The sequence below is a fragment of the Phaenicophaeus curvirostris genome, chromosome 4 (genome assembly GCF_032191515.1).
Source record: "Phaenicophaeus curvirostris isolate KB17595 chromosome 4, BPBGC_Pcur_1.0, whole genome shotgun sequence".
In the NCBI taxonomy this organism is placed as follows: Eukaryota; Metazoa; Chordata; class Aves; order Cuculiformes; family Cuculidae; genus Phaenicophaeus; species Phaenicophaeus curvirostris.
The window spans coordinates 45,358,299-45,385,363 of record NC_091395.1 but is presented as its reverse complement, the minus strand read 5'-3'; the positions used below and the strand labels follow the sequence as shown (position 1 = coordinate 45,385,363).

The 27,065-nt window shown below is 43.3% G+C and overlaps 1 protein-coding gene and 1 pseudogene across 1 annotated transcript in view; both read left to right on the top strand.

Annotated features, from left to right (window-relative positions):
* Positions 1-8,068: 8,068 nt before the first annotated feature.
* Positions 8,069-9,625, top strand: LOC138720379 (uncharacterized; annotated as a pseudogene).
* Positions 9,626-18,377: 8,752 nt separating this feature from the next.
* The window catches only part of MTNR1A (melatonin receptor 1A), a 50,071-nt gene continuing 41,383 nt past the window's right edge, over positions 18,378-27,065 (top strand). The window contains exon 1 of the mRNA XM_069855928.1: positions 18,378-18,571. Within this exon, the coding sequence (XP_069712029.1) occupies positions 18,379-18,571 (193 nt within the window). The 5' untranslated portion in view covers position 18,378. The remainder of the gene's footprint in view (positions 18,572-27,065) is intronic.

Sequence of the window (27,065 nt, the reverse complement as noted above, 5' to 3'; positions counted from 1 at the left end):
AAATTATTAAGAAAATATCCATTAACAGTTTGCTTATATGTTTCCCCTGAACCCAGGTAATTCCTTAATCTATAAAATAACCTTGATTTGAGGTTTACTATAGAGGGTGAAGGACAGATCAGAAGTGTTCATGCATATTTTCAAAAGCTCTGGAACAATTTTACAGCTGTGAAGAGAACCATTCCACTACATCAAATTATTAAGTATTGTATCACAGGTTGAATTACAATGCTATGAATTCTTACCTTAAATAAAACAGCCTATAAGAACTTAGCATGGAAACCTTGTGCATAAATGTAATTATACTCATGTGAACAGTCTCTAGCATTTTCACGATTAGAGACTAACTGGGTACTTCATTTTTTTATAAAGTAGTGAGAATAAAGAAACTTTATATTAACTATTATAATTCTCAAGGGAGAAAGATTTTCAGACTGCTTTTGACAGTCTTTCATTAGCATGCATGTTGTCTTCACAGGACGTTTTGATTTGCATACTGTCATTTCTTTCTTTTGTTTTAGAATGCAAAACAGTTTCAGCGAAACCAGAAATATTGTTTCATGGATTAATGATGGATTAATGATGTCAAATTTCTAAGCCAATACATTTAAATAGTATCCTCTTAGTGACTGTGTGTACTGGGGCTGCCATTTATTGACTGATTAATTACCAGATTTATTTTTTTCTGTTTTACTGTCTTCTCATTTTTCTTCTTCTTTTCTGTACAGACCTCAGAGGTTGTTTTTTGGAAGAGGGAAGTAATTACCATGAAACAGCATCCTACGAAAAAGCAGAGCTCACAAGTTAATAAATACTTCTGTCTTATCATCCCAGAGCTGAGGATTTAAGGATGGAAGTGAAATGAAAAACTGCAAGTGCAGAAATCACACTGCAGGCTGAGACTGGTTCAAAACTGAAGAGAACTTCTGCTGGTAAGCATGAGGATTGGGGCAAAGTTGGGCCAAACCCCTGGATTTCTCAGAAGAGGATGTGGATCTGTGAAGGGAGATAACATAAATACTAAATAAAGCTGCAAGATGTTACCTGCCAGATAAGCACACACCCACACACATATCTTGTCATAAACCGGCAGATCCAATGAATACAATCAACCCCAACAAGGATGCATGAGGAATCACAAGACACAGTTCATGTTAGGCTAAGTGTGACAAGGCTAAGTGTGACAGAGTGATGCAGTGCTGACCACCGACTTCAGTAAGTTCTTACGGCCTCCCACCTCTACTCCATCCTTTTTCTGAACACACACACAGGAAATGAGGCATAACTTCTTACGCATCCAGAATAATATAAACTATCTCAATATAGCCATCATGAAGCTGGGTATCCTGACTTGCAGTTTCAGAACAGATGTCAAGCTCTTGCCCCCTCCTGCATCATTGTCTCTGAAGTGTACCCTGAAGTACACATTCAGGTGCAATAGTTACAGAGACAGCATTTCTATCCCCTGGGCGTATTGCATCTTTTCCACGTACAGAAAACATTTCTCAGAGCTGTTACTTGTCTGTTTGAAAAGCACTCTATTCGCTTGAAAAAGAAAAGTGTTTTTTGATTAGTGAAGAATAGCAAATGTATTGAATCCTTTCTAAAGGACCTCTGATGTGTTGTTTAATCATTTTTTGGAAAACATTACATTTCTTGACTTTGAGATCCCTGAGAAGACTGAAAAATGTTTGCTGACCTAGTGGTTATTTTGTGGCTAGGTTTTATATTGACCCATGACTCTTAATGATCTGAGGAGTTACCAATGCTAATAAGGATGAAGTCTAGTACATCATACTGAGGAATGAATTAACAGGTTACAATAGAAATTGTCACTAAATGAATGTTATTTTTGTTTATCAGTGAGACAGAAAGAGTAGGAAATAAAAATAAATCAGATAGAGTGAAATAAGCTGTTGAAGTCAGTAAGAAAAATGAATATCAAGAGAAGCTGAGCACATTCAGCAGTACACCATTGCCAGCTCAAACAAAATTACTTATTTGGCCTTCCTAGCCTCCACTTCTTTATAAACATACTTTCCTTAGAAACTGCTCACAGTGGCATGTCACTTGGATGGTTTAGTGGAAATTCTGTCATTTTCATAGATGAAAGGGGAAAGGTAAATCAATGTCATGAGCCTTATTCTCATCTACAACTGTATCTGAGCCTGCTATGGGTTTATTGGGGCAGGAGGGGAGGGAGCAAGCAGAAAATAACAACCACACAAAAAAAACAAACCAAGAAATTGTTATTCATAGACTCAAGTCTGACAAGGTTTTTGAAAACATTGCAGACAGAGGAGATCTCCTCCTTGCTTTACCGATCATATTCTAAATGAAGAAAATGGCTTAGACCATATTTGCTGAATAAAAATAACTGTTAGTGATTCCTTTTCTTGTGAGGTTCTTTATTATGAAAAACAGCCAATATTTGGTACAGCCTCTGATGATATCAAATCAGGTTAAGTCTTAGTGTTTTCCCATCAATTCTAATTGCACATTTCCATATTTCTTAAAAAGCTGGTTGCCAAGTGCTCCATAGCATTACACGATGGAATTGTGTCATCACTGTTTCAGTCAAGTCACATTCCACAAATTTCACTAGAGTATTAGCCTAAAACTAGGATACTGACTACACATGACAATCATATGCTTTTCCATTGTAAGCATTTTAACCTCTTCTATTCCATTCAGCACTCTGCCCTACCCAACCCCTGGTTCATTCTCATCTATCTTCACACCAAAGATTATCAATCTCAATTCTTCCCATTCACTTCAGCCATTTGCATGTTGACTTTATGCATTCTTTGAGCTTGTATGTATCTTTCTGCCTTTCTGCACTTGATGAGAACTGTACTGACTGTATTTTACTACATGAAGCTCTACTGCAGTCAGTTCTTTTTTGTAATCCCTTTCCAGTTCAGCCATTTCAATTCAAAACATGCCCCCTCTCTTCTACATATTTAAACAAAAGGAAAGCCAAAGAAAACATTCACTCAGATTGAGAAAACAGTCATAGAAGAGAATACCAGAGAATATTGAAAGGTGATAAAATTGCTACCAAGAAGGAAAAAAATAAACATACAACAGCAGAATATTCAAAGGTGAGTATAAAAATACACAACCTGAAAGAGAATTTTCTTTATATTTTAAACTATTTTGCATGCTCTGTTAAAGTTATATGCTATTTCCCTCATTGTTCTAGGAAGTGTGACACCTGTACATTAAAGACAAATTTAAGTAGACAGCCTGCATTTGGTCAGCACAGTGAGAACACTAGAGATAAGGGTGTAAGGAAACAATATGAACTTAAAAGTCTGCTAAATAACAAAGCACTGTAACAGCTTATGTAAAGAGGCAACAGCCTGGCAAGAAAAGAATACCAGCTGACAATCTGAATGTACAGGTATGTTCTGGCTTTTAGCAGAACTTTAGTGGAATTGCTCGAGTATCTCAATTTCTACAGTTAATACAAGTAAACGGTGTGTACCAGGCAGTGTCTCAAACTGTGCACAGAAGTCAGGGCAGCAGAATGATTGTCATGACACTATAAAATGTGAGTGCTGTGGAAATCACTGTTCTTAACCTTTTAAATGCAGCCTTGCACGAAGCAGAAGGCAGTCAGAAGTAATAGAACAGTTCTGTCCTCTCTGTGTACAAGTATGCAGTAATGCAGAGTGCCTCGGCTTGTTACTCACTGGACTGCTAACATTTTGGGAAAATCTACATCAATCAGCTTTCAAAAGCAGTTATTAGGGATCAATGCCCAGAAGAATCATAGGAGAAAAAAATGGACATGGCAAGGAAACAAGTCATGCAGTATGAGGTACAGTTTGAGGTAAGCGACCTCACCCTATACTTATACATAACAAGTTAAACCCCTTAGTGTGATCTACCACTAGAAGCACTGATTTAATACAGTACTGGAGCCACTGATGACAAAGCTGAGTATTAACTCACTTATCTCAGCAACTTTGGCGTCAGACTACAGACTTCAGAAAGTATCTGTTTCCAATTAGGATTTATAGCCCTGAAACTTACTCACCTCCATCCTCCCAAGTACAAAGTTAGCTCCCAGTTAATCTTTAAAATTAAGAGGTAGTATGCTAAAATACGTAACATTGCACATTCCTACCCTAAAGCACAGATAAGCCAAGATTAATCCTCTTTTCTCCTTGCAAAGTTTCAAAGATAATTTTCTAATCATCCTGGAGAATGCTTTAACAATTAGACAGTATACTATCCCACAGTGAGAAACTAGAATTGTCTCCTTTTCAGGTCATTTCATGCTGCAGGATAAGAGAGAGTTAATGTAGATAACAGTCCTAACACATAGATCCATTTCTACAGAGCATTTCTCCCTCTCCCAGGTGAATGGCATCGTCACCCGAAGTCAGAACCAGCCCATGCTGCACAAGAACTGTTATAACAGCTCTTGCTGAAAGCAAAAAGCACACAACTAGGCAGTGCTGAAAGAACTAAAGGGCTGGCACATTTCCCATCAATCCTTTATATCATCTGCCTAAAACCAGTACTCATAAACAGGATGTAATTTACACAGTATTTTTAGGACTTACAACATGTAGGTAGAAGATGTCACAGATTGTGAGAAAAAACCACTGAAAGAAAAGACTTGTCACAAGAGGCAGCAGGGAAAAAGCACTGCAAATCACAAAATATAACATGATGAAATTTCATCACCCCAAATTATTCCTCTAAAAGACCACATCCAACCACATCCAGCATCACAATCAGTGGTCTGATGGAATGAAGAACACGTATCATGGAATGAGAGGCCACATGCTTACAGCCACACCAATTTTACTGTTGAGGAAGCAGAATTGCCCCACACATTTACACACAGGCATATATTAGCAAAGGCTCTGTACTGAATATCAGCTGCCAAGCTGTGAAGGGAACTAAAGGACCACATCAGGGCTCTGGGAGAGCAGCCCAAATGGCTGGCCAATGCAACAGTGAAAGCAGCTCAGAGCATCACAGTGAAGAGGAGCTAAGGGTTTTACTTTTTCCATATTGTCCAAGAAAAATCAGCATTATAAAAGTTCTTCAGGATAATGGGAACTCTGAAGATCTCAATATAATAAGTTTTACTATAAAGAACAGCACCAGACAGAATCTGCACCCACATAATTTAATGCTGAGAATTCAAATGAGCAGCTGTTCCTACTTTCCTCACTACTGCCTGCCACAGAAAGACACTGCCACTTCATTTACCTCATCCCTTTCTCTCTCAGCTTTAAGACAGTTTTTACTTTTCCCTGCTGAAATGCCTGTTCGTGTTTATTTATTTCATGCAGCTCTTGGGCTTCTCTGCAGAAAAGAAAGGCACCAAAAGAGAAAAAAAATCAGAAGCTGCTGTTTCACTGCCATAGGCAACACAGCTAACCTTCTTTCTTGTCCCAGTAAAGCCCCCCAAGGGTTTCCTCCCAGATTTATATCCAAGTCAGCCCTTTCCCACGCATGCTATCTATCATCAGCCTTCCCATCTCTTCCCTCTGATGGATGAAAAACATACAGCACCCAGATGAAGACTTCTCCAGATGGAGACGCCTTTTGCACTCCCACTCCATTCTCTGCCAACCACCTATACCAGCACACTCAGTACTTGGTCCTTTTACTGACCACCACATATTTCAGTCCCACCTGCCAGGCAGTCTCTATTCTCTTACTCAGAGAACCAGCTGTATTGCTAGTTTCTTCTCATTCTTTCTGGGTTGCCATCTATCTTTTCAGCGGGATGGTGTGGGTCCATTACCTCCCCTCACTCATCTAGTGTCCCCTGCTGGGTGGTAGTAACAGCTTCTCGAAAAGGGAAAGCAATCCAGGAGCCAAAGGAAACAACAGCACAGTCCTCACATGGTATAAGAACAGCAGGCAGAACCAGATACTGACAAGAGACTCAATCAGCAGCCCCAGACAGGATGAAGAGATGAATCAAGTCCACCAGTCATGCAGAGAGCCCATGGTAGCATCAACAGGGCACAGGACCAAAATCAAGACTACAATATTGGTTCAAGGTCAGCCAGGAAATGAGGCCAGAGACAGAACTGGCCATAGGTACACCCACAAGGTCTCTAAAACAAAGACAAATCAGGACTTTTCTAAGAAAGACCAGACAAATTCCATGTTTCTTCATGTAGTGAAATCAATTCATCAAAAGCTGATTTGGATCTCTGCTAACTTTGCTGATTACATTGAAGTCAATACTGTTTTAAACAACTATAATAGGGTTTGACTGGCCCTAGCAATTTGCTTCTTCTCACGCCTTGATCACTTCCATGCCACTTTCATGTAAAGCGTAATTTAACTTCACTTACTCTTTAAAAATGCACATGTAGAAAAAAAAAGTGTAGAAAATGTGAGGAAAGAGAGACCAGCCCCAGAGGGTGTAACAGACTGTACCAGACAAACTGCCTCTAAGACTATCTGACTAACTCTGAATGCTGATCAGCGTGAGCTATCCTGATCTTGTCAGAGCTGCTCCTCTGAAGTTTTCACAGCCTGCTTATTTAGGTGGCATCTTGAAGTCTAACTCTCGAAAACATGAGTAAACACCTGTAAAACCTTAAAAAGGATGAGGTGTCACTGTCAAAGGGAGTGAAGGACAGCCAAGGGCGGAGGGGAAGATAGTCTTGGCTGGAGCTTGACCCATGTACCAATGCTCGACTCCTACTCTCCAGGAAGTAAAGGCAATGTACCTTGGCCCTTTGTAAGAGACCGTTATTGAATGGCTTTGGCTCAACATAGCTGTCAACCACAATGATCTTGTTAAGGATATTTTTAAGAAGATGCTTGTAATTGCAAAATTTGCCGGAGATATTTTTTGTTGTTGTATTGCGCGCTATTCTGGCCATTCTCTCTCTCTGTCCTTCTATCTTTCACACCACCATGAAGCCAACAATGTTGAACCACGGGGTGGTGTAAGAGACCGTTATTGAACTGCTTTGGCTCAACATAGCTGTCAACCACAATGATCTTGTAAGCGACTGTTATTGCAACGAAGAGCTGATCTTGTAAGAGCTGCAAACCACACAGATGAACTGTCCCCAATGGAAAAACCACAACATCCACCCGAAGTGGTGCCTACCAAGCTGACCACCATGAACACCTGGGCATGTGCGCATGGAGGACAATGTCTTCCTGGAAATGGGCAGACTGTTTGGGGAAATCATGGGGACTGGGGTGATAAATAGGGGGCCTCCTGCTTCTTCGTTGCTCAGTGGGCTCGGTGTGCTCGGTTGCTTCATTGTTCAGTGGACTTGACCTTGTGTGTGTTGCTGCGTATGCTCCACCCCCGTCTTCCTGGAGTTTGGAGCATCATCGTCGCTCAATGGCCATGTCTTCATCATCACCTGCACCAAGACCGATCCAACGGGACATTGCTGGATTCGTGGTGGTGGTACTTAGCTGCATCTCTACCGTTTTCTTGCTTAGGGATTCTAACTTTTCCTCTCTGTTCTATCGCTTTTATCAGTTGTTCCAGAAAATAAAGCTCACAAGATTGTATGGCATCTGATCCCGTTTGAGTCTTAATCTCGGTCTCTTGGGATCGTTTAAGAACCCTCCCCGATACTGGATCGGGACATATTTTTTGGTGTAGTCGGCAGGATCCCTTGAGATGAGATTGCTGTACTATCTTGCTGTGTTGAATGTAACCTTCTCAGAAATGAACTAACCCCCTTTGTGTTACATTAATGTGTGGCCTTTCTGAGACTGAATGGGGGAAAAGTGGACAGTGATATTGCACGTGTGTAAGGTGTGACTTTCTGGGAGAGAAAATAAAAGGGGAAAATTGATTTTTCAGGTGTGGCCCTCACAGGAACAAACCCCCCGCCCCCCTTTTTTTTTTTTTGTTGAGAAAAGCCTGTTGTTCCCTGAAAGGTGAATAGGGGAAAGTTGCATACCAAGGTGTGGCCCCCTTCAGGACGAAACCCCCCTTTGCATTGCTTTTGTGTTGGATTTTAGATCAAATCTCCTGAGAGAGATACGGGAAACTTGACATTAAGGTGTGATCCTCTTAGGATAAGAAACCCCTTTTTGCATTAGAATGGCCGCCCAGAAGGCAGCCGGTGTTTGTGATGGTGAAGTTTGTGATGTTGTGTCCTCACCGGCTGAAGGAATAGACAAGTTATATGATCTGTTGGAAGCATATCATTCTCATCCTTCAGTCCAGGGACAAGATTGGGCGAAAAACCACTCATTTCAACCACAGAGTGTGGTAGATAGAATAAGGGTATTGCAGAAGGAAGCTAAGGTTAGGAGGGGAAAAGGAAAGCTATAATTTGCGAAGTGTTAGGAGCTAGTCTGGCAGCTGCGGTGGAAGAGAAAAAGCAGAAGTCTTATCAATCTGATATGGTAATAGATTCCATGTAGATGGCCATAAGCACCCTGCGGGAACAATTAGAAAACACCAAAGGACTGCTAGAGGAGGAAAGGAGACAAAATGTGATACTGAAAGACGAGCTGAGGGAACAACTTTTGAGGGAGATGGATACACTGGTGGAGGCAGAAGTAAAGCCTTTGGAGAAGGGGATACAGCAAATTTATCCCCAAAGGGAGCTGCAGAAGGCAAAAGAAACTGTAGAAAGCCTCCCCGACATGTATCCACTGGTTAAAACAAAGTTTGTGTACCAAGATGATGCTGATAACCGTCCTCAAGTTATCACTAACAAAGTCCCATTTACAGCAACTGAATTGGCAAAACTGAAAAAGGATTTTTTAAGGACTGCAAAAGAATCAGAAACGGAATATGTATGGAGAGTGTCTCTGTCAGGAGGTGATGGAATTTTGTTGTCAGGAAAGGAGGTAGAAGGGTATTGGGGTCCGGGTGTGTTTCTAACCACCGGTGACCACCGAGCCCCATGGTCACTGACTCAGACAGCTGCGTACTAGTTTGGAGGGCTGAACCCCCTGGAGAGGGGACATCCCCTTGCCATAACAGGTACGGTGGATCAATTAGTGGAAAGTGTGCAGAAGGCAGCCTGTCTGCAGATGATGTATGATCGAGAGCTCAAGCCTAACCAGGGCAATGATGAAGCCTGTGGATCCAGAGAGGATGATTCCCCTGATACGAGGACTTCCTGATTCCCTGAAACCCATTGTCATTCAATTGCAAGGGAAAATTCAAAAAGCCCCCAATGCAGAAAGAATAACGGCCGCTCTGGAGGAGATAGTGACCCCTGACCATCCGCAGCCAGGGAGGAAACTGTGGACATGGGGAGAGGTAGCTCAGGAGTTGGTTAATTTTGGGAGAAAATATGGCCCTGTTGGTGGATTGTCCCATAGAACAGAAACCAGGGTCATACAGGCTGCAGAGCAAATTTGTGGGCAACAGTCGTTCATGAGGGGGAGCCAAAGCTTGGAGTCGCCTGGATGCCACAATTTTGGGAAGGAGAGACCCCTAACTCGACAGGGACTGTGGCAACTAGGGCTTCAGAAAGGCATTCCTCGGGACTTGATGGATGGACTCCGGACTCATAAATTAGAACAACTTGTGCAGAGATGGTCTGGACAAAGGGTCACTTTCAGATCAACCCCTAGTGCTCCACCCTTGATAGACCCAGGGGAGGAGCCGACTGGGGAAAAGAAGGAGGTGGGAAACTAGACACTCTGTCCCCCGGTGGTGAGGAGGGGGCGGAGGATGGATGTTTGTAAGACAACTCACCTGCAATACAAAAGGGGACTTACTGATTACTGTTGCTGTAGGACCAAGGAAGAGACTGGTAACATTTTTGATTGATACTGGGGCACAAATCACCGCACTAATGTGAACTGAAGCAGAACAATGTGGGATCCCGATCCCATCCAGAAGCCTAATTGTTTTAAATGCTTTGGGAAAAACACAGTCAGTGCCCACGACTCCAGTGACACTATGGTTACCAGGAGAAGAAAACCCTGTCAACACTATGGTGGCCATAGGATCTTTTAGGTATAGATGTTTTGAGGGGTAGGCAGTGGCGGGACACCCAGGGAAACTCATGGTCTTTTAGTGTTTTCCAGATCAGGCAATTGGCTGAAACATCGGGCATGGAGGTGCGTTTATGGCAAGTGGCACCTACCCTGCCTCCCTCCAAACTGACAAATGTTAAACCCTACCCATTGCCTCTAGGAGCAAGGGAGGGAATTACACCAATTCTGGAAGATCTGAAAAAACAAGGGATTGTAGTTCCCACTCACTCCCCCTTCAATTCTCCAGCATAGCCAGTCCAAAAACCAAACTGCAAGTGGAGATTGACAATAGATTACAGAAGACTCAATGCCAATACAGGTCCACTAACAGCTGCTGTACCAAACATTGCTGAATTGATAGCAACCATTCAGGAACAATCACACCCTGTCATGGCAATAATTGATGTCAAAGATATGTTTTTTATGGTCCCTTTACAGCCTGAGGACCAGGATCATTTTGCCTTCACCTGGGAAGGACAGCAGTACACCTTTACACAACTCCCTCAAGAATACAAGCACTCCCCCACGCTAGCTCACCATGCTCTAGCGCAAGAGCTGGAAGCAATCCCCAGAAAAGCAGGGGTGACGATTTATCAATATATAGATGATGTACTCATAGGAGGGAATCAAATAAAAAACGTTCGAGAAACTCAAAAGGACATCATCACTCATCTAGAAAGTATAGTGTTGACAATTCTGCCTGAGAAAATACAAATCCCTTCAAGGGAGGTAAAATTTTTAGGAATCTGGTGGGAGGCATGACATGTATCCCACTGGATACTTTCTCCTCTCTCGATCAAATCAAGATGCCAGAATCAAAGAAAGACTTACAGCATGCACTAGGGTTGCTTGTTTTTTGGAGAAAACACATTCCTGACTTTTCAATTATTGCCAGGCCCTTGTACGACTTATTAAGAAAGAGAGCTCAGTGGGAATGGACTCAGGCCCATGATGAGGCCTTGCAGCTATTGGTGTTCGAAGTGACTGCCTAGCAAGCCCTGGGTCCAATTCATCCAACAGATTCGGTTCAAACTGAATGGGGGTTTGCCAAGACTGGGCTGTCAATACATTTGTAGCAAAAAGGTCCAGAGGGTCCTGTTAGGCCCATTGTTTTTTATTCTCGTAGTCTTAAAGATGCTGAAAAACAATATACAACTTGGGAAAAAGGTCTATTTGTTGTTAGTTTAGCTCTGAGAGAAGGTGAACGCACCATCCGGCAACAACCTATAGTTCTGAGAGGTTCATTTAAAGTGATCAAAGCAGCTTTAGCAGGAACTCCACCCCCTGACGGGGTAGCCCAGAGAGCCTCTGTGCGAAAATGGTATGCACAAATAGAACATTATTGTGATTTTTTTTCTGTAACTGAAGGAGCCACGAAAGTGTTAAATATACAAGATGAGGTAGACCCGGATAGGGAAATACCTGAGCTTTTGTCTGTAATACAAGTAGCTCCTCCATTTTCTGGACAATTCCAAAATGTCTGGTTTACAGATGCCTCATCAAAGCGAGAGGGAAAAATTTGGAAATACCGAGCTGTGGCACTTCAGGTAGACACCAAGGAGCAAATCATTACCAAAGGAGAAGGTAGTGCACAAGTAGGAGAACTAATTGCTGTGTGGAGCATTTTCCAACATGAGGCTCAATCTGTTTCTTCTGTCTTTATCTATACTGACTCTTATGCTGTGTTCAAAGGCTGCACTGAATGGCTTCCATTCTGGGAACAAAATGGATGGGAGGTCAACAGAATACCTGTATGGCAAAAGGAAAAATGGCAGGATATCCTTACCATTGCCAGACATGGGAAATTTGCAGTAGCATGGGTAGCATCTCATCAACAGGATGACACCCGGTGAGCCGATGGAATACCGAGGTGGATGAATTAGCCCGGTTGGCTCCCCTACAAATCACCCAGACAGCAGAAAATTGGGAGAATTTATTAGAATGGCTACACTTAAAACGGAAGCATTCAGGGGTTAAGGACCTCTATTTTGAGGCACAAGCCCGAGGGTGGCCAGTTACCAGGGAGGAATGCAAAACTTGTATATCTTCCTGTGTGTCTAGACAGACACCCTTCGGAGGGTGACCCCCTGCACTTACGAGAGGGAAAAGGCCTATGGGAGGCCTGGCAGATTGATTACATTGGTCCCTTTCGGAAATCAGAAGGTAAGTGCTATATACTGGTAGGTGTAGAGATAGTATCTGGACTAGCGCAAGCTAAAGCATGTGCCAAAGCAACATGAGAAAATACAATAAAAGCTCTGAGAGAGTGGTTTGGAATTTTCCCCAAACCACAGTCAATCCAATCAGACAATGGCTCACATTTCACAGCCAAAGTGGTCCAAGAGTGGGCAGCCCAGGAGGGAATTTCGTGGGTGTTTCATACTCCGTATTACCCACAAGCAAATGGAATTGTGGAATGAACAAACGGTCTACTAAAATGCTTCCTCAAACAGCATAAGCCAGGGTGGGCTGAGCGAGTGTGGGATGCAGTGACCAGCGTCAACAATTGCTGGGGAACAAATGGATGCCCAAAAATCACTGCATTCTGTCCAAAACCTCCAACAATTATGCCAGCCCCGCATGGTCCTGATCACCCCAGCAATCCATCTCACTTTCCAGGACAACCTGTCTTGGTCGAACTTCCCACAGTGTGCAAAGTGCCACTGGTGATGGACACACCTCTTAATAAGTACACCTGGAAGGCAAAAGATGCCTGTGGAAAAACACACAGAATCTTAACCAGATGGATCTTCCCATCCTTTTAATAGGACGGAGATATTTTCCCTTTTGTTTTACAGGCAATGAATTGCACCTGGCACAGAGGACTCGACTGGATCAAGATTGACTGTCCAGCAGGACAACTTCTGGCTGCATTACTTATAATTGTTTTTTATTATAATTACTTATAATTTTATTATAATTAATTATAATTACTTATAATTGCACCTTAATTGTAATTATAGTGTGGAAACCCAAGTTTTAACTCTCTAAGTACAACAGACATTGTTTATATACGTTTTATGATAATTGTGTTAATAGTTTTATGGTTAAAGATATGTGTTGATAGACCTGAGTGAATTAAGAATTAAGCAATCTCTGCTAATTAATTATGTATAAAAATTTGGTATGTTAGCAACTATATTTTTTGTGCTGTATTTGCGTGACATGCCATTTAAGGTGAATCGGAAAAAGCGAACTGATGAGGTACCACCTTTAACATCAAATTTGTGAGTGGAAGAACTCCACTGGTGCCTGGTATTGTACCGGCTGGACAAACAATAAACCAAACATTTTCATTAGCCCTTTGGAGAACGAGAATACTACTTATTTCCAATTCCCAAAGACTGCAACTGGACTATTTGCTAACGGTACCAAAGCAAAAAAAGGTCATTATTGGATTTGTGGACATACTGCCTACAAACAACTACCAGTAAGTTGGTCAGGGATTTGTTATATAGGGACCATCCGACCTCTCTTTTTCTTTCTTCCAGAGGCGCGTGGTCCTCAGTTGGGAATAAGACTATATGATAAGCTAGGGAACGCAAGGATTGCCCGCAACAAGCGATCTGTTGAGCTTAAAATAGGAGGCACACAAAAGTGGGGGGAAAATGAGTGGCCTCCTGAAAGAATAATTGAGCATTATGGCCCTGCCACTTGGAATCCCAATGAACCCGTATCACGGGCAAGAGAACCGATTTATAATTTGAACCGCATAATTCAACTACAAGCAGTTTTAGAAATTATTACCAATAAAACTACTAATGCTATAGACCTTTTAACTCAACAATCTCAACAGATGCGCACTGCAATCCTTCAACACCGCATGGTTTTGGACTATTTACTAGCTGAAGAAGGAGGAGTATGTAGAAAACTAAATGTCTCTAATTGTTGTTTGGAAATAGACGACGTAGGTGAAGTAGTCCTTCAACTGACCACAGACATTAGAAAACTAGCCCATATTCCTGTTCAAACATGGAATGGCATGAATGGTGATTGATGGTCTTGGTTACCCGGAGCACCATGGGTAAAACAACTTTTATTTTATCTGCTATGTGCATTTGCTGCCTTGATGTTTTTACCATGTATTATTCCTTGCTTTATTCAGATAATCCAACATGTTGTATCTAACATGCAACTCATATCTACTGTTTCACCTGATGGCATGAAGCAGATTCATGTTGTTCGCTGATCAAAGCCTGCAGATACCTTTTAATTGTTTTTACTTGTTTTTATCTAAGTTTAGCATAGAATCACCTAGAAGTTTCTAGACACAAACAGCACATGCACTTTAGGCCTTAAAATCGCTTTATAAGGAGGCATGGAAAGAGGTTTTCCCGCTGTGCATGTGACCCCCAACTCTGGCAGAGCAGAGCAGTGACCGCATGGACTGCCAGGGCCTCAGATGCTTTGTGGTATTTTGTAAAATGTTGGTATTAGTCCCAATCTTTAATACCCTTACCACTATAGCGTTGATTCTCTTGTTTTATCTTTGTACAGGTGTATTTTATCCTCATGAATGTCCGCAATGCAAACTACCGTGTTGCCGTGCCGACTCATCAGAGGCGTCAGGGGCGGGCCCGGAGGCGTTGATGGCCGACGAGTCAGAGGTTTAAAACTCTTTTATAAGATGTTGAAGTTTTGTAGAGTTGATTAGTTTTAGGATAAGATGTTATAGTTTTGTAGGGTTAAGTAGTTTTAAGATAAGATTTGTGGTTTTGTAAGATGTTTATATTTGTTAAGGTTGTAAGATTTGTTAAGGATATTTTTAAGAAGATGCTTGTAATTGCAAAATTTGCCAAAGATTTTTTTTTGTTGTTGTATTGCGCGCTATTCTGGCCATTCTCTCTCTCTGTCTTTCTATCTTTCACACCACCATGAAGCCAGCAATGTTGAACCACGGGGTGGTGTAAGAGACCGTTATTGAACTGCTTTGGCTCAACACAGCTGTCAACCACAATGATCTTGTAAGTGACTGTTATTGCAACGAAGAGCTGATCTCTTAAGAGCTGCAAACCACAGAGACGAACTGTCCCCAACGGAAAAACCATGACATCCACCCGAAGTGGTGCCTACCAAGCTGATCACCATAAACACCTGGGCATGCACGCATGGAGGACAATGTCTTCCTGGAAATGGGCAGACTGTTCGGAGAAATCATGGGGACTGGGGCGATAAATACAGGGCCTCCTGCTTCTTCGTTGCTCAGTGGGCTTGGGGTGCCTGGTTGCTTCATTATTCAGTGGACTCGACCTTGTGTGTGTTGCTGCGTGTGTGTCCCCCTGGTCTTCCTGGAGTTTGGAGCATCATCATTACTCGGTGGCCATGTTTTCATGATCACCTGCACCGAGACCAATCTGACGGGACATCGCTGGATTTGTGGTGGTGGTACTTAGCTGCACCTCTACTGTTTTCTTGCTTAGGGATTCTAACTTTTCCTCTCTCTCCTATCGCTGTTATCAGTTGTTCCAGAAAATAAAGCTCACAAGACTGTACGGCATCTGACCCCGTTTGAGTCTTAATCTCGGCCTCTTGGGATCGTTTAAGAACCCTCCCCGATACTGGATCGGGACACCCTTCTTGGTGCTTGGATCACCCTTAGCTCTTCTTTTTCAGGAAACATTCCCTTCCCTAAGCATTGTTCTCACCAGCACAAGCAGCCTTTTTGCAGAGTTCACTCTTGCCACAAGACTAAAGCGGAACTGAGTGATGTTCCAATTCCCCTGTGGGTCTAAACTCGAAATGAGTGGCTGAACAAATGACAACAATCCCCTCATGGACCAGATTCCTTTTCTGTGAAGCAAAATCCTGGGCTGATCCTTATTGCCACTCTGCCTTCTGGTTAAAAATATCTGACCTTGCGAAACTTCACAACTCTCTGGGCAGCTCCTCCCTGTCCAGTGAAACCACAGATGAGGTCTACTAAGCACTGGTGAGACCGCACCTCGAATACTGTGTTCAGTTCGGGACCCCTCACCACAAGAAGGATGTTGAGGCTCTGGAGCGAGTCCAGAGAAGAGCAATGAAGCTGGTGAAGGGGCTGGGGAGCAAGTCTTATGAGGAACGGCTGAGAGAGGTGGGGTTGTTTAGCCTGGAGGAGGCTGAGGGGAGACCTCATTGCTCTCTACAACTACCTGAAAGGAGGTTGTGGAGAGGAAGGAGCTGGCCTCTTCTCCCAAGTGACAGGGGACAGGACACAGGGGAATGGCCTCAAGCTCTGCCAGGGGAGGTTCAGGCTTGACATCAGGAAAAAATACTTAACGGAAAGGGTCACTGGGCACTGGAACAGGCTGCCCTGGGAGGTGGTTGAATCACCTTCCCTGGAGGTGTTTAACAGACAGGTGGATGAGGTGCTGAGGGACATGGTTTCGTGATTGATAGGAATGGTTGGACTCGATGATCCCGTGGGTCCTTTCCAACCTAGTGATTCTATGATTCTATGACACTGAGAACCGGGCAGTTCTGCCAGTCTCCATCTCCTGATGGCCCCCTGATGGTGGTTCCCCCTAATTTTAATCTTCTTCCACAGCTCAGTAACCTATTTGTAACGCACTTACAAGGACACACAGGCTTGTTTTTCTCTCTCTACAAGATCACCTCCGAAAGCACCGGAGAGACTGGGGGGTGTGGGGGAACACAGGGCACGGGGGTTACTCACCACCTCCCCGTTCTGCCTGGAGGGGGTGGGATGGGGCCGCACCTACTGCAGGTCCCCCTGCGACGCAAGCTGCTCCTCTCTTCCTCCAGTGACAGGTTTTGCAGCTGGAGAGACTGCTCTGTAGCGCTGACTTATCTCCCCACGTTTGCCCTTTATCGGGGATGGGGCAGAGGGAAACGCGCTGCTGGAACGGTTGAGCATGTTCTAACTCACTAAGCGATCAAATAAATCGGCACCGCCCCACGGGGGGGTAAAAAAAACCCAACACAAACCCGAAGCAAACGCTGTCGTGCAGCGGCGGAGGCTGAGCCGCCGCGCTCCGCGGTGATGGGAGAGAACCCCGGGAGCTCGGGGCTTCCCCGCCGCCGCCACCGCCCGGCAGAGCCTGCGGTTGAGCCCACGGCCGCCGGTTTTCGTGTCGCGACGTCGGTCACCGCGGGTTTTAAGCGATCGTAACGATGGCTTTAATCATTCCTCACCGAGGACCGAGCGCCGGGAGCCTCTCCCGCCCCGCGAATTCCCGTTCCCTTTCCCCCCATCCCGCTGACGTTTCGGCTCCCCCCAAGTCGCGATAAAGCGCTTCGGGGGGCATCGCGGGGTTCGCTTGTGCTCTGCGTCCGCGCTGGGGGCCCGTTACCCTGCACGGGGAGGAACTGCTCTGCCCAGAGCGCTCAGATATCTTGAAGCGCTTCCTATCTCGTTAGCCGTAACATTCAGTGCCGTTGTCAGTCAGAAGAAAATGCCGTTTTCCCTTTTATTTATTTTTTTTTGTCCCGGAATACCCACCGCATCAGGGCGAGTGGGGACACCCCCCCCTTTCCCCCGCCCCGCTCATTCACGCAACCGGCTGCGGTCCCTGTTCCCTCCGTGCTGCTTTTGGGGAGCAGCAGAGCCAGATCCCGGCGGGGGCGCGGGGGCTGCCTCCTTATCTGCACTCCCCCCCCCCCGCCACCCCCGTGCGGCGGCGGCACGTGGTGCTCCCGGGACGCGGGTCCTCGGACGCCCCCGCCGCCCGCAGCGAAGCTTTTTATAGCACAGACCCGACCCGCTCGCCGACGTGGGGAGGTGGCGGGGGTTGGGGAGGGGGGTGGGGGGGCGGTTCTCGCTTCGCTCACGTTAACGTGCAGGTGCGAAGTTAAATAAAGACGGGGAAGGGAGTTGTTCGGCGCGCGCCTAATTGGGAGCCGGCGTGAAAACCGTCGAGCTAAAAATAGCCGCGAAGCCCTGGAAACCACATCAGGCGGAGACGGCGAGACCCATCCGAGCGCCTCCCGCGCCGCTGCCGCCGCTGAATGGAGCGGCCGGCGCTGAATGGGCTGCGGGCGTTATGAATGATGGGGTGGGGGGGGGGCAGGAAGCGGAGCGCGGGGATGAATGGGGCCGCGTGGCGCGCGGGCGGCCGCCGGGGGGCGCTGTGGCTGCGCCGCCGCGGCAGCTGGAACCCCCGTCCGCGCACGTGCCGGCGCGGGGGCGGCTCGGTGTCACCTGGCGGCAGCGGTGGCGGCGGCGGCGGGCGGGGCGCGGGGGGGTGGTGGGGTGGGGGTGGCGGGGTGGAGAGGCTATAAAAGTGTCCCGGCGCCGCACGTGGTCACACTTGGGGGAAAGTTCCTCGCGGTGGGCATGGGAGGAGCGGCGCCTCCCGCCGGCCCCGCTCCGCCTTAGGGCGGGCAGCCGCGCGGCGGAGAGGGCGGCCGGGGAGCGGAGCCCTTTGTCCCCACCTGCCCCCGCCCGGCTCTCTACCCTGCGACGGCGGGATGAGAGGGAACGGGAGCGACCTCAACGGCTCCGTCCTCCCGCGGGACCCGCCGGCCGAGGGCGCCCCGCGACGCCCGCCCTGGGTGACCTCCACCTTGGCCGCCATCCTCATCTTCACCATCGTCGTGGACCTGCTGGGCAACCTGCTGGTCATCCTCTCCGTCTACCGCAACAAGAAGCTGCGGAACGCGGGTAAGGGGCGGCGGGGAGGGGAGGGGAGGGGGGTGTCACCCGGGCTCGTGGGTCTCGGCGCTGTCACCTCTTGGTTCCCCCGCAAAACTTTGCTCGGGCTCGTAACTCTCCGCCCTCCTCCCCGTCCAGGGGTCACGGGCCGGGGCGGGTGCCCAGGGCGCCGTCTGTCCTACCCAGGCGGTCGCTGAGCGAGCGAGTAAAGGTATTTTTAGCGGCCATCACCGAATCGCGGTGCTATTTTTAGCTCTCGACAGTTCCCACCTAGCAAAAAACCCTCAAAACCTACCACCAAAGACCGAAGGAGCGCTAATCCTTATTTAATTACATTAGACGTGGTGCCGGGGCTGCTGCTGTGCATGCAGCGTGTGTCTGCATGCTGGATGCTGTTCTTCTGATCAGTTTTCTTTTGAGTTACAGAAATGTCTTCAGTACAAAATATGAATGTTGGAGCTTCAAATCAAGGAAATATTCAGTTGCAGGTGTGCAGAATTCAGAAAATAAATAAAAAAAAACAGCAAAAAACCCAAGACAGTGATTTCATTTTCTTTGTTCGCCTTCTATTTGCTATCTAGGTCTTTGGGGAATGGGAAACATCTGACAGAAAACAGATTTAGGCTTGTTCACAAAAAAATAAATCTCTAGTTTAGACAGGATAGATTCTGTGATGGTCTATTGAGTAAATCCCTCTTAGATTATTGGTCAAACCGACAGGAACTTCTTCAGATTCATTCTGCTTTATCATGTCAGACCAGCTGCTGCGCACGTGTACCAAATCTGTGCGTGAAAAGCCCTCTGCATTTTTCATTGAAAGAAATACGGGAGCATGTGAAGAGAGCTTCATTGTTAGCAAAAGCAGAATTTCGCTCCATGATGATTGAGATGCCACTTCTATTTTTTCACAACTGGCTGTGAGGTTCTTTATTATAACTCCACTAAGTTCATTAGCTAGTGGTTTAAAATTCATCTGAGGAGACACATGAGCCCAGGCTTTGCTATAAGCTAGTTTAATAAAAGTAGCTAATATTGGTAGCTGGCAAAGAGTGGCATACTTAATTTTCTGAGGTTATGTCAGGTAATGCAAATGGATTGTGCGTTTCAGTTTTTTAAGCTTTAGTGGAATGTCAACACACAGGATCAAAGTGAAGGCAATCAGATTTTTATTTTTTTTTTCATTCTCCCTACATTTGCCACTGATGTAAATTCTAAGAGCTATATTCTCTTCTTGCTTTCATTGACAGAAATTTCATTCATTGGAGCTGGCAGGTTTACACACTGTAACACTATATGTTTAAGAGGAGAATCAGACTGCAAAAGACCAAGTCAGCACTTTGACTCCCTTTGTTCCCTGGAAGATTTTCGGATGGAGGGAGGAAGGGTTGAGTTAGGTGTGTCACTGGGTTTACTCCAGGGGAAAGAGTGATATTCTCCTCCTCCTTAGTTACTAAATGTATACTCAGCACTTCTTTGGGGAGTTTGCAACACAGTCATGTTTGGTAATAAATCTGAAATAAACATGGTGCCTGTTTTCTGGAAACATAACTGAATCATTGGGCTCTTTGTGTGCACATATGCTGTACTGTAGATCTCGTGTAATCCCTCTTGAATTCCAACACATGCTCACTTGCTCAATCTTACTACATTTCTTGTTCTTGCCTTTTCTGTCGTAGTGACTATTAAGAACTGCAGCAAACTGGCAACAGTTACCTCCTACAGCTAGGAGAATAAAGCTTCCTTCTACACAAATTATTTTAGACTGTAACGTGAACTAGATACTGGTTTACTCTCAGAGTGAAATTAAGGGTTGGTTAAAACAAGTTGATACTTGATGCAAGATAGCAAACAGTTTATAGTCTGTTTTAGGAAAAAATAAATAGCAAGAATAAGTTTTCAAAGTTTTAAAGTCGTTTAATCTTCAAAGTGAAGATTTTTTTTTTAGTAGACAAGGAAACTTTGGAAAGAACATAGTAAGCTTCAAAAAGGCGTGCAAAATGCTTTTGACTGATCTTACAAAAAACTCTGCCTGGGCATAACTTTACTTATGTGAGCACCACTATTAAACTCAGCATTGAATTAAGAAGGGGTTACTCAGGTGAGTAAATTTATGACAAGGCATAAGGATTTGGAAAACTCTGGCCTAATATTTGTGAGTATGACCAACAGGGAGTTTCGTAAGTCTTGTTTAACACCAATTCAGATTATTCAGGAAGAGATTACATTGAAAAGAATTTGATTTATGCATACAATTAATTTATAACAAGCAAATTATACACACAGTTACAAATTTTACAGAGCTGTATTAAGACAGAAACTTCTGATTTTACAACAACCTATGTTAATGAGTCTTTTGCTGGCACATTTGTTGAGGAAAAAGGATATAGGATGAAAAGTCCACTGGAAAAAGGTCAGGGAGGAACAGAAGACACCTCCTGAAGAAAATGTATCTCACTGAAGACTTTCTTCCTTCTTTGCAAGAGAGAACTAACAGAAATAAGGAGTATTCCAAAAAGGTGGAATTTGGTGGGGGAAAACATCTTACATCTCTGTCCCACTCTCTGTTATATAAATATTTTTGGAAGATAACTACAAATTGGACCTGTGGATTTATGATTAAAAAAGTGCTTTGGGTAATAGTAGGAAGGTCTAGAAAAACCTTCTCGACAAATGATGTAACCTTCCTGACAGTCAGAATGTTAGTAAAAGACACTGATCAAAGCAGAGGAGTCAGTATCTCAAGGAAGTTTGTCACAGCAAGCGAACAGTGTCTGATACTACAGACTCCTCCATAGTCACAAGCATGGCTTCAGTAGATGCTCTTCTAGACACAGAAGCTGATGATACAACTGGTAGGATCCTCTTTTATTTAATGTATTTGACTTATTAAGTTTCATAGTTCTGGTCTGTTTGTTTGGTTTGGTTTGGTTTTTTTTTATGGTGGCTTTGTAATCTAGCAGGCACCTAATGCCAATTCAGTTCTGGTGGGAACAGCTGCAATTTAATGTTGGCCTACATGAAGACTGAATTTGGTTAATGATGTCTGTGGACTTTTAACTTTGAAACAAAGTTCAAGGGAAACAATCAAGGCATAAGGATTTTAATGCCCATATCTTGATAGTGCATACCTGCAGCTTGACATTTAAGCTGATATGCTTTCTTAATAATTAATTTTAAAAAGAATGAGAATAGTTCATTTTAAAAATAAGTTTAATGTAAATAATCCTAGTTTGTCTCATTTTCCATTGCTAGTATTCGTAGATGAGAAATAAGGTCATTCAACAGAAGTTCCACCCTAAAAAGATCAAATAATTAGCCTTAGGGTAGGTGGATTAAGGAAAGACTAGTACTTTTTTTTTTTTTTATTTGAAACTATTCATATTGGATTAGAGCATCTCAGAAAACTGAAGAGATCATTTGAAGTGATTTGTGTAGCATTACACACTAATTCAGTGATTGCTAGTATCCTTATGCCTTTGTTGTTACCCCTACCAAGAAAAAAATGCATCAAGAACAAGGTGAGGGAATAGTTGAAAGTCTTTGGCTGTGGAGATCAATTTACTGCTTGTGACATTAAAATGCCAGTTATCCTGCACCTGTCATTTTGGTGACAAGGGAATTTGGATACTCAGTGGTTGCAGGACTGGACCATTCATAAGGCCAATGAAGAAAGCTATTATCCTTCTTGCTCTTCCTTTTGAAGCTGTTCTCTTGGCCTGGTGGGTTGCTTTTTCCTGGGCACTTTATGTGCTGAGGTACAAAGATGTCCTGACTAGCCCTCCAACAGAACCCTGGGTTGGAAGAGTGCCTCCAGCAGTCAAGAAGAGAGCCCCAGCAGCCTCACGCTTACTTTCTTGTGCCTGTCCTGCCTGCTAACGCCTCACACAAATTGGAATAACACAGGGACTGGTACCAGGCTTGCAACTAGCACCTGCCAGAGCAGGGCAGAAAGCTGCATCAACCCCTTCTCACCAGTCTGTTCTATGCTAGATGTATTTTGGGTTTTAGACTTTTCCCCAGGTTCTCATATTCTTGGCCCAGATGTTTTGTTGATAAAACTCATTTTTGTTACTAGTGAATAAGTCTGACATTGCTGAGTCTCCAGGGCCCTGGAGCAGCAAGGTACAGCTAACTTCATTAGGACTGCACTCATGCTTAAATATAAGTGTGTGTATTAACTACTTTCTGAGTGAGAAGCCAATGAAAAAGAGAAAACAACGTTCACATGCTAGATCTGCCTCAGCTGCATTAGATCCAAACAGTTCTATATTGACAGCTCTGTGCATGCTCAAAAGAACAATGAAGTAAAGAGGAATCCTTGACTAGAATCTGTAAGATCAGTGAAGTCACTGGAACCAAGGAACACAGCTACTTATGATTTTTTTTTTTAAGACAATATTTGTTAAATAGTACACCCATTGTAGAACTGGGATATGGGACCAATTGGTAAGAATTTTATTTTGGAGGCTTTTGGAACTGGCCCTGGGTTTTATATTAGTGCATTTTCTAGAAGATGAATTTTAAATATAAGAATGTAAATGTCCTTTGATAGCCAGATTGGAAATCTCATCAGCCTTTTCAGAATGTGATTGTTCTTGATGATGTTTTGTTTTTTAGTTTTAAAATTACAATGTTAGATGCTTGATTGAAGGTTGTTTTATTTAATTAATGAAACTCCCATTGTGAATTCAGACTAACGGACTCATTGTTTTTCTCACAGGTGATCCTTGGACGTCTTTCTGTGCCTCAAGAGAAAACGGGTAGCTCAACAAATACTTGACTCAAGGGAAATAACTTGCAGAAGATTGAGTTGTAGCACAAATTCAGGGTTCTGATGAAAACTAAGATGTTGATGGCAATAAACATTATTTCAGACATGAATAACTTCCAGTATTAGAAATGGTAAGCTGTTTGGGAGAAGGGAAAATGTCTAGTTGAGATGCTGAACTTCACCAGTTGTTGAACAGAACTAAGCATAAAAATATAGTTTATTCTGAATAAAGCTTTTTCTTAGACTGGTTTTGATTGAATAATTTACTGAATCAAAGATTTACATCAGAAACCTGTTTAAAAGGCATTGTGCTGTGAGTGGCCAAAGGTAGAGATGAGTATTTCAAATAATTAATACTATATTCTTTATGTATCTGTCAAACTCAGGTATTTATTCTTTCCACAAGACTCTGCATTCTGAAGTTTTTAGAGAGTCTCCTTTTTATAGTTTGCTGTTGCTAGCAGTCACCAATACTGATAAGCTATATTACTTGCTTACTATTTTAGGTTATTTTTTTGGAGGGGTTCTCCCTTTTTTTGTCAAGATTTTTTTCATCTTTAATATTTTGGTTAACGTTTTCTAATCTGCTTCTACTCTTATTGCTTTTCTTTTTCTTTCCCCCCCAGCCGCTTTCCTATCTTGTTTTAGCATAGATACTTTGTCTTTCTAACGTAAAGCATCATCGGAAAGTCTAGTTTAGTGACAGAAAATGCTACCAACAATAGGCATCCAATGCTGATATGCCAATGTCCATTCTATTTGTACAATGAGGCTTGCTTCCCTAGGGCCATAAAAATGTTACAGTGTCAACTCAATGCTATGCATCACAGTTTAATTTTGCAACCTCAATAAGAACCTTGTCACCCTTGCTGTTGGCAGTTTTTCTTCTACTCAAGTTCATAAGCTGCCTCAAATTCCATATTTTCCTCTTCTGAGAAACAATTACAAACCTCTGTTTCAAGAACGTTACCAGGAATTTTTCAGGATAATAGAACACAATTTGTTAATGCTTCAATGTCTGCTTGTTTAATGAACGAGTAAACATGTATTCAACATGGATTTGCTTTTGGGGTGCAAATGCAAGGTTAACAAAACTAATTGGTCTTCAGGGAGATGTTACCAAGCAGATGTGCCCTGTCCCTGTGCTGACAGAGCTGACCTCCTCCCTTGGTTCTTCATAGAATCATATAATGGTTTGAGTTGGAAAGAACCTTAAAGATCATCCAGTTCCAACCCCCTTGCCATGGGCAGGGACACTTCGTAGTAGATCAGGTTGCTCAAGGCCCCATCCAACCTGGCCTTGAACACCTCCAGGGATGGGGAAACCTGTGCCGGTGCCTTACTACCCTCATTGTGAAGAAATTCTTATGTCTAGTCTAGTCTAGTCAGTCCTCAGCTTTTTTGTATGCCGTCTTCAGGTACTGGAGGTACTGGAGAGCCATGTTACATTTCTGAACCTTCCCTGAATCTCTGTTACTGAATTAGTTCTCACTTAGAACAAAGGATTTGAAAGGGACCTTCTCGATCATGAAATACAATTTCCAGGTGTAGGAGGTGTCCATACAAATCCTTCCAGAATCACTCTTCACCTTATATTATGGGTTTTTTTTTTCCTTACTCCACACAACTCAAGAAGGGCATTCTCGCTGCCTAAATGGATTTTCTGTCAGTTTACGTTTTTGCTGTTGTACCAATGTTACTTAACGTCTCTCTCTTCTTGTAATGAATGAGAATAAGAGCATTATGTCTTAGCTGTCATTTTGCTAGGGAAAAAAAAAGTGGATATCAAATTCTACTAGTCTGTTTACAAAATCACCTTTCTCCTTCTGTGGGAGGGCACTACCCCAGGAGTATGCCTCATCTCTGGAAGTACCTTCCCTAAAAGTGAAATCCTGGTTTTACTGAAATCAATAGCAAACCTTTTACCAAGGTCAATGCCTGTCTCCTCTCATTTTTTTTGCTGCAGTCTTTGCCTATTAGCAAGAAGGCTGCTATACCTAACAAACTTAAACTCGATATGCAGAAAGCAGAGATGTCTTTATCATAACTTTGGAGTTGGAACAGGATTTTTGTTGGATCATTGATATCCTTGCAATAAAGCTGATTACAGATCAGGGTCTGTATATCCTGAGGTAGGTGCATCATGAAAAGCCAGTTACAATTTCATGTGTAGTAGGTATGCAAGCTATTAAGTCTGAGAATTGATGCTTCAAGAACACCCCTGGGTATAAAGAAAACACAAGAAACCATCTCCTGCTGCAATGCTGTCCTTTCTAGGGTTTGGGTTTGTTTGTTTTTTGACAAATGGAAATTATGTTACTTAGGTCAAGGACAGTTTGTGTGTACTAAAGTTGTCTGGTCAGATCACATCAGTTTATCCTTGATATTTTCTTTGTCCTCTTTTGCTTTCTAGAAACTCCTGGCTCTTTGATTCGTTGATTAGGCAGAGTAAATGTCACAATTGGGGTTTTGCTGCTACAGCCTCTTTGTACGGAATGTCTAGTGGTTCTGTTGCAAAATACAACATCATCACATATATATAACGTTCCTTTAGAAATTCCTATTATCAATCTGATTATCTAACTGTTATCTTTTCACCTCTCCTTTTGTTGTTTGTTTTTTGTTGTTGTTGTTGTCTGGAGAACTGTACTGTTGATAATCTCTGCAGTGTCTCATAAACCCATCTTAGTCTCCCTTAGTGATGATGTAACAAATTTCAACACCTGTTGCTAAGGATTTTCTTAGCTTGGGCAGTGTTGGGGATATACAGCTACACATTTATATTTAAGCATACATAAATTCTACTGGTTTTCATCATGTTTCAGAAAGTACTCCTACCACAGCATGTTTCATTTTGTGGTATACCTTGCTTTTATTAATGCATCTAGAAACATTTCCTCTAAGTATCTGGGTATTTATGCAGAAAGTACCTTTTCTTCTTGCTTTTTTTTTTTCTAATGCAGCGTCCACTGGCACATTGCAAATCATGTTTTTGTATAGTGCTTGTGAATATAGACACTCTCTAGAAATGAGGATCCTCCTATGTAGGATAATGATATTCAGTATGTCTGAAAGGAAGGATGGACAGCAATGTTTCCTTATCTTTCCTCCACCTAGGCACTGGTGGTGGGTTTAGTTCACAGTATAAATTAGAACAGTTTCAGTAATTCAGATCCCACCGGGATTTTTGTGTTGTGGGTGTCATGAAAACATAGTTCTCACTGGCAAAGCTCTAACTATTCTGCATGTAAGCATCCAAGGACTACAGAATTAACATAATAATTTCCATCAGGCTGGATAAAACAGCTTTCATCTCTTCTGAATATTGGTATGTACGGAGAAGATGGCAGAACTAAGTTTGTGATTCAGCATATATTTACCTATTGTAGAGCTCAAAATGCAGTCAGATTTCTTGCATTTTCTTGCAGCAAAGGTTTTCAAATGTTTTTAGCAAGTAATTGGGCATTTATTTTGCAGCTTCTCTTACAAATTTGTGTACATCCTGCTCCTGGTTTTTGCAGCTCTTCCAATTCCTTTTTCTCTTTCCCATTCAGTGCATCCCACTACTGGGAATCTGTGAAGTGCCTGATAAGAGTCTCAACTATAAAAATTTTGTTGGTTGCTGGAAACCTGCCTTGAGTTTCATAGTTTTCATGACATAATATTATTTTGTTCATAAACACTCTCCTCTAGCAATATTTTGTATCTACCTGACACACCCACATTTATTCA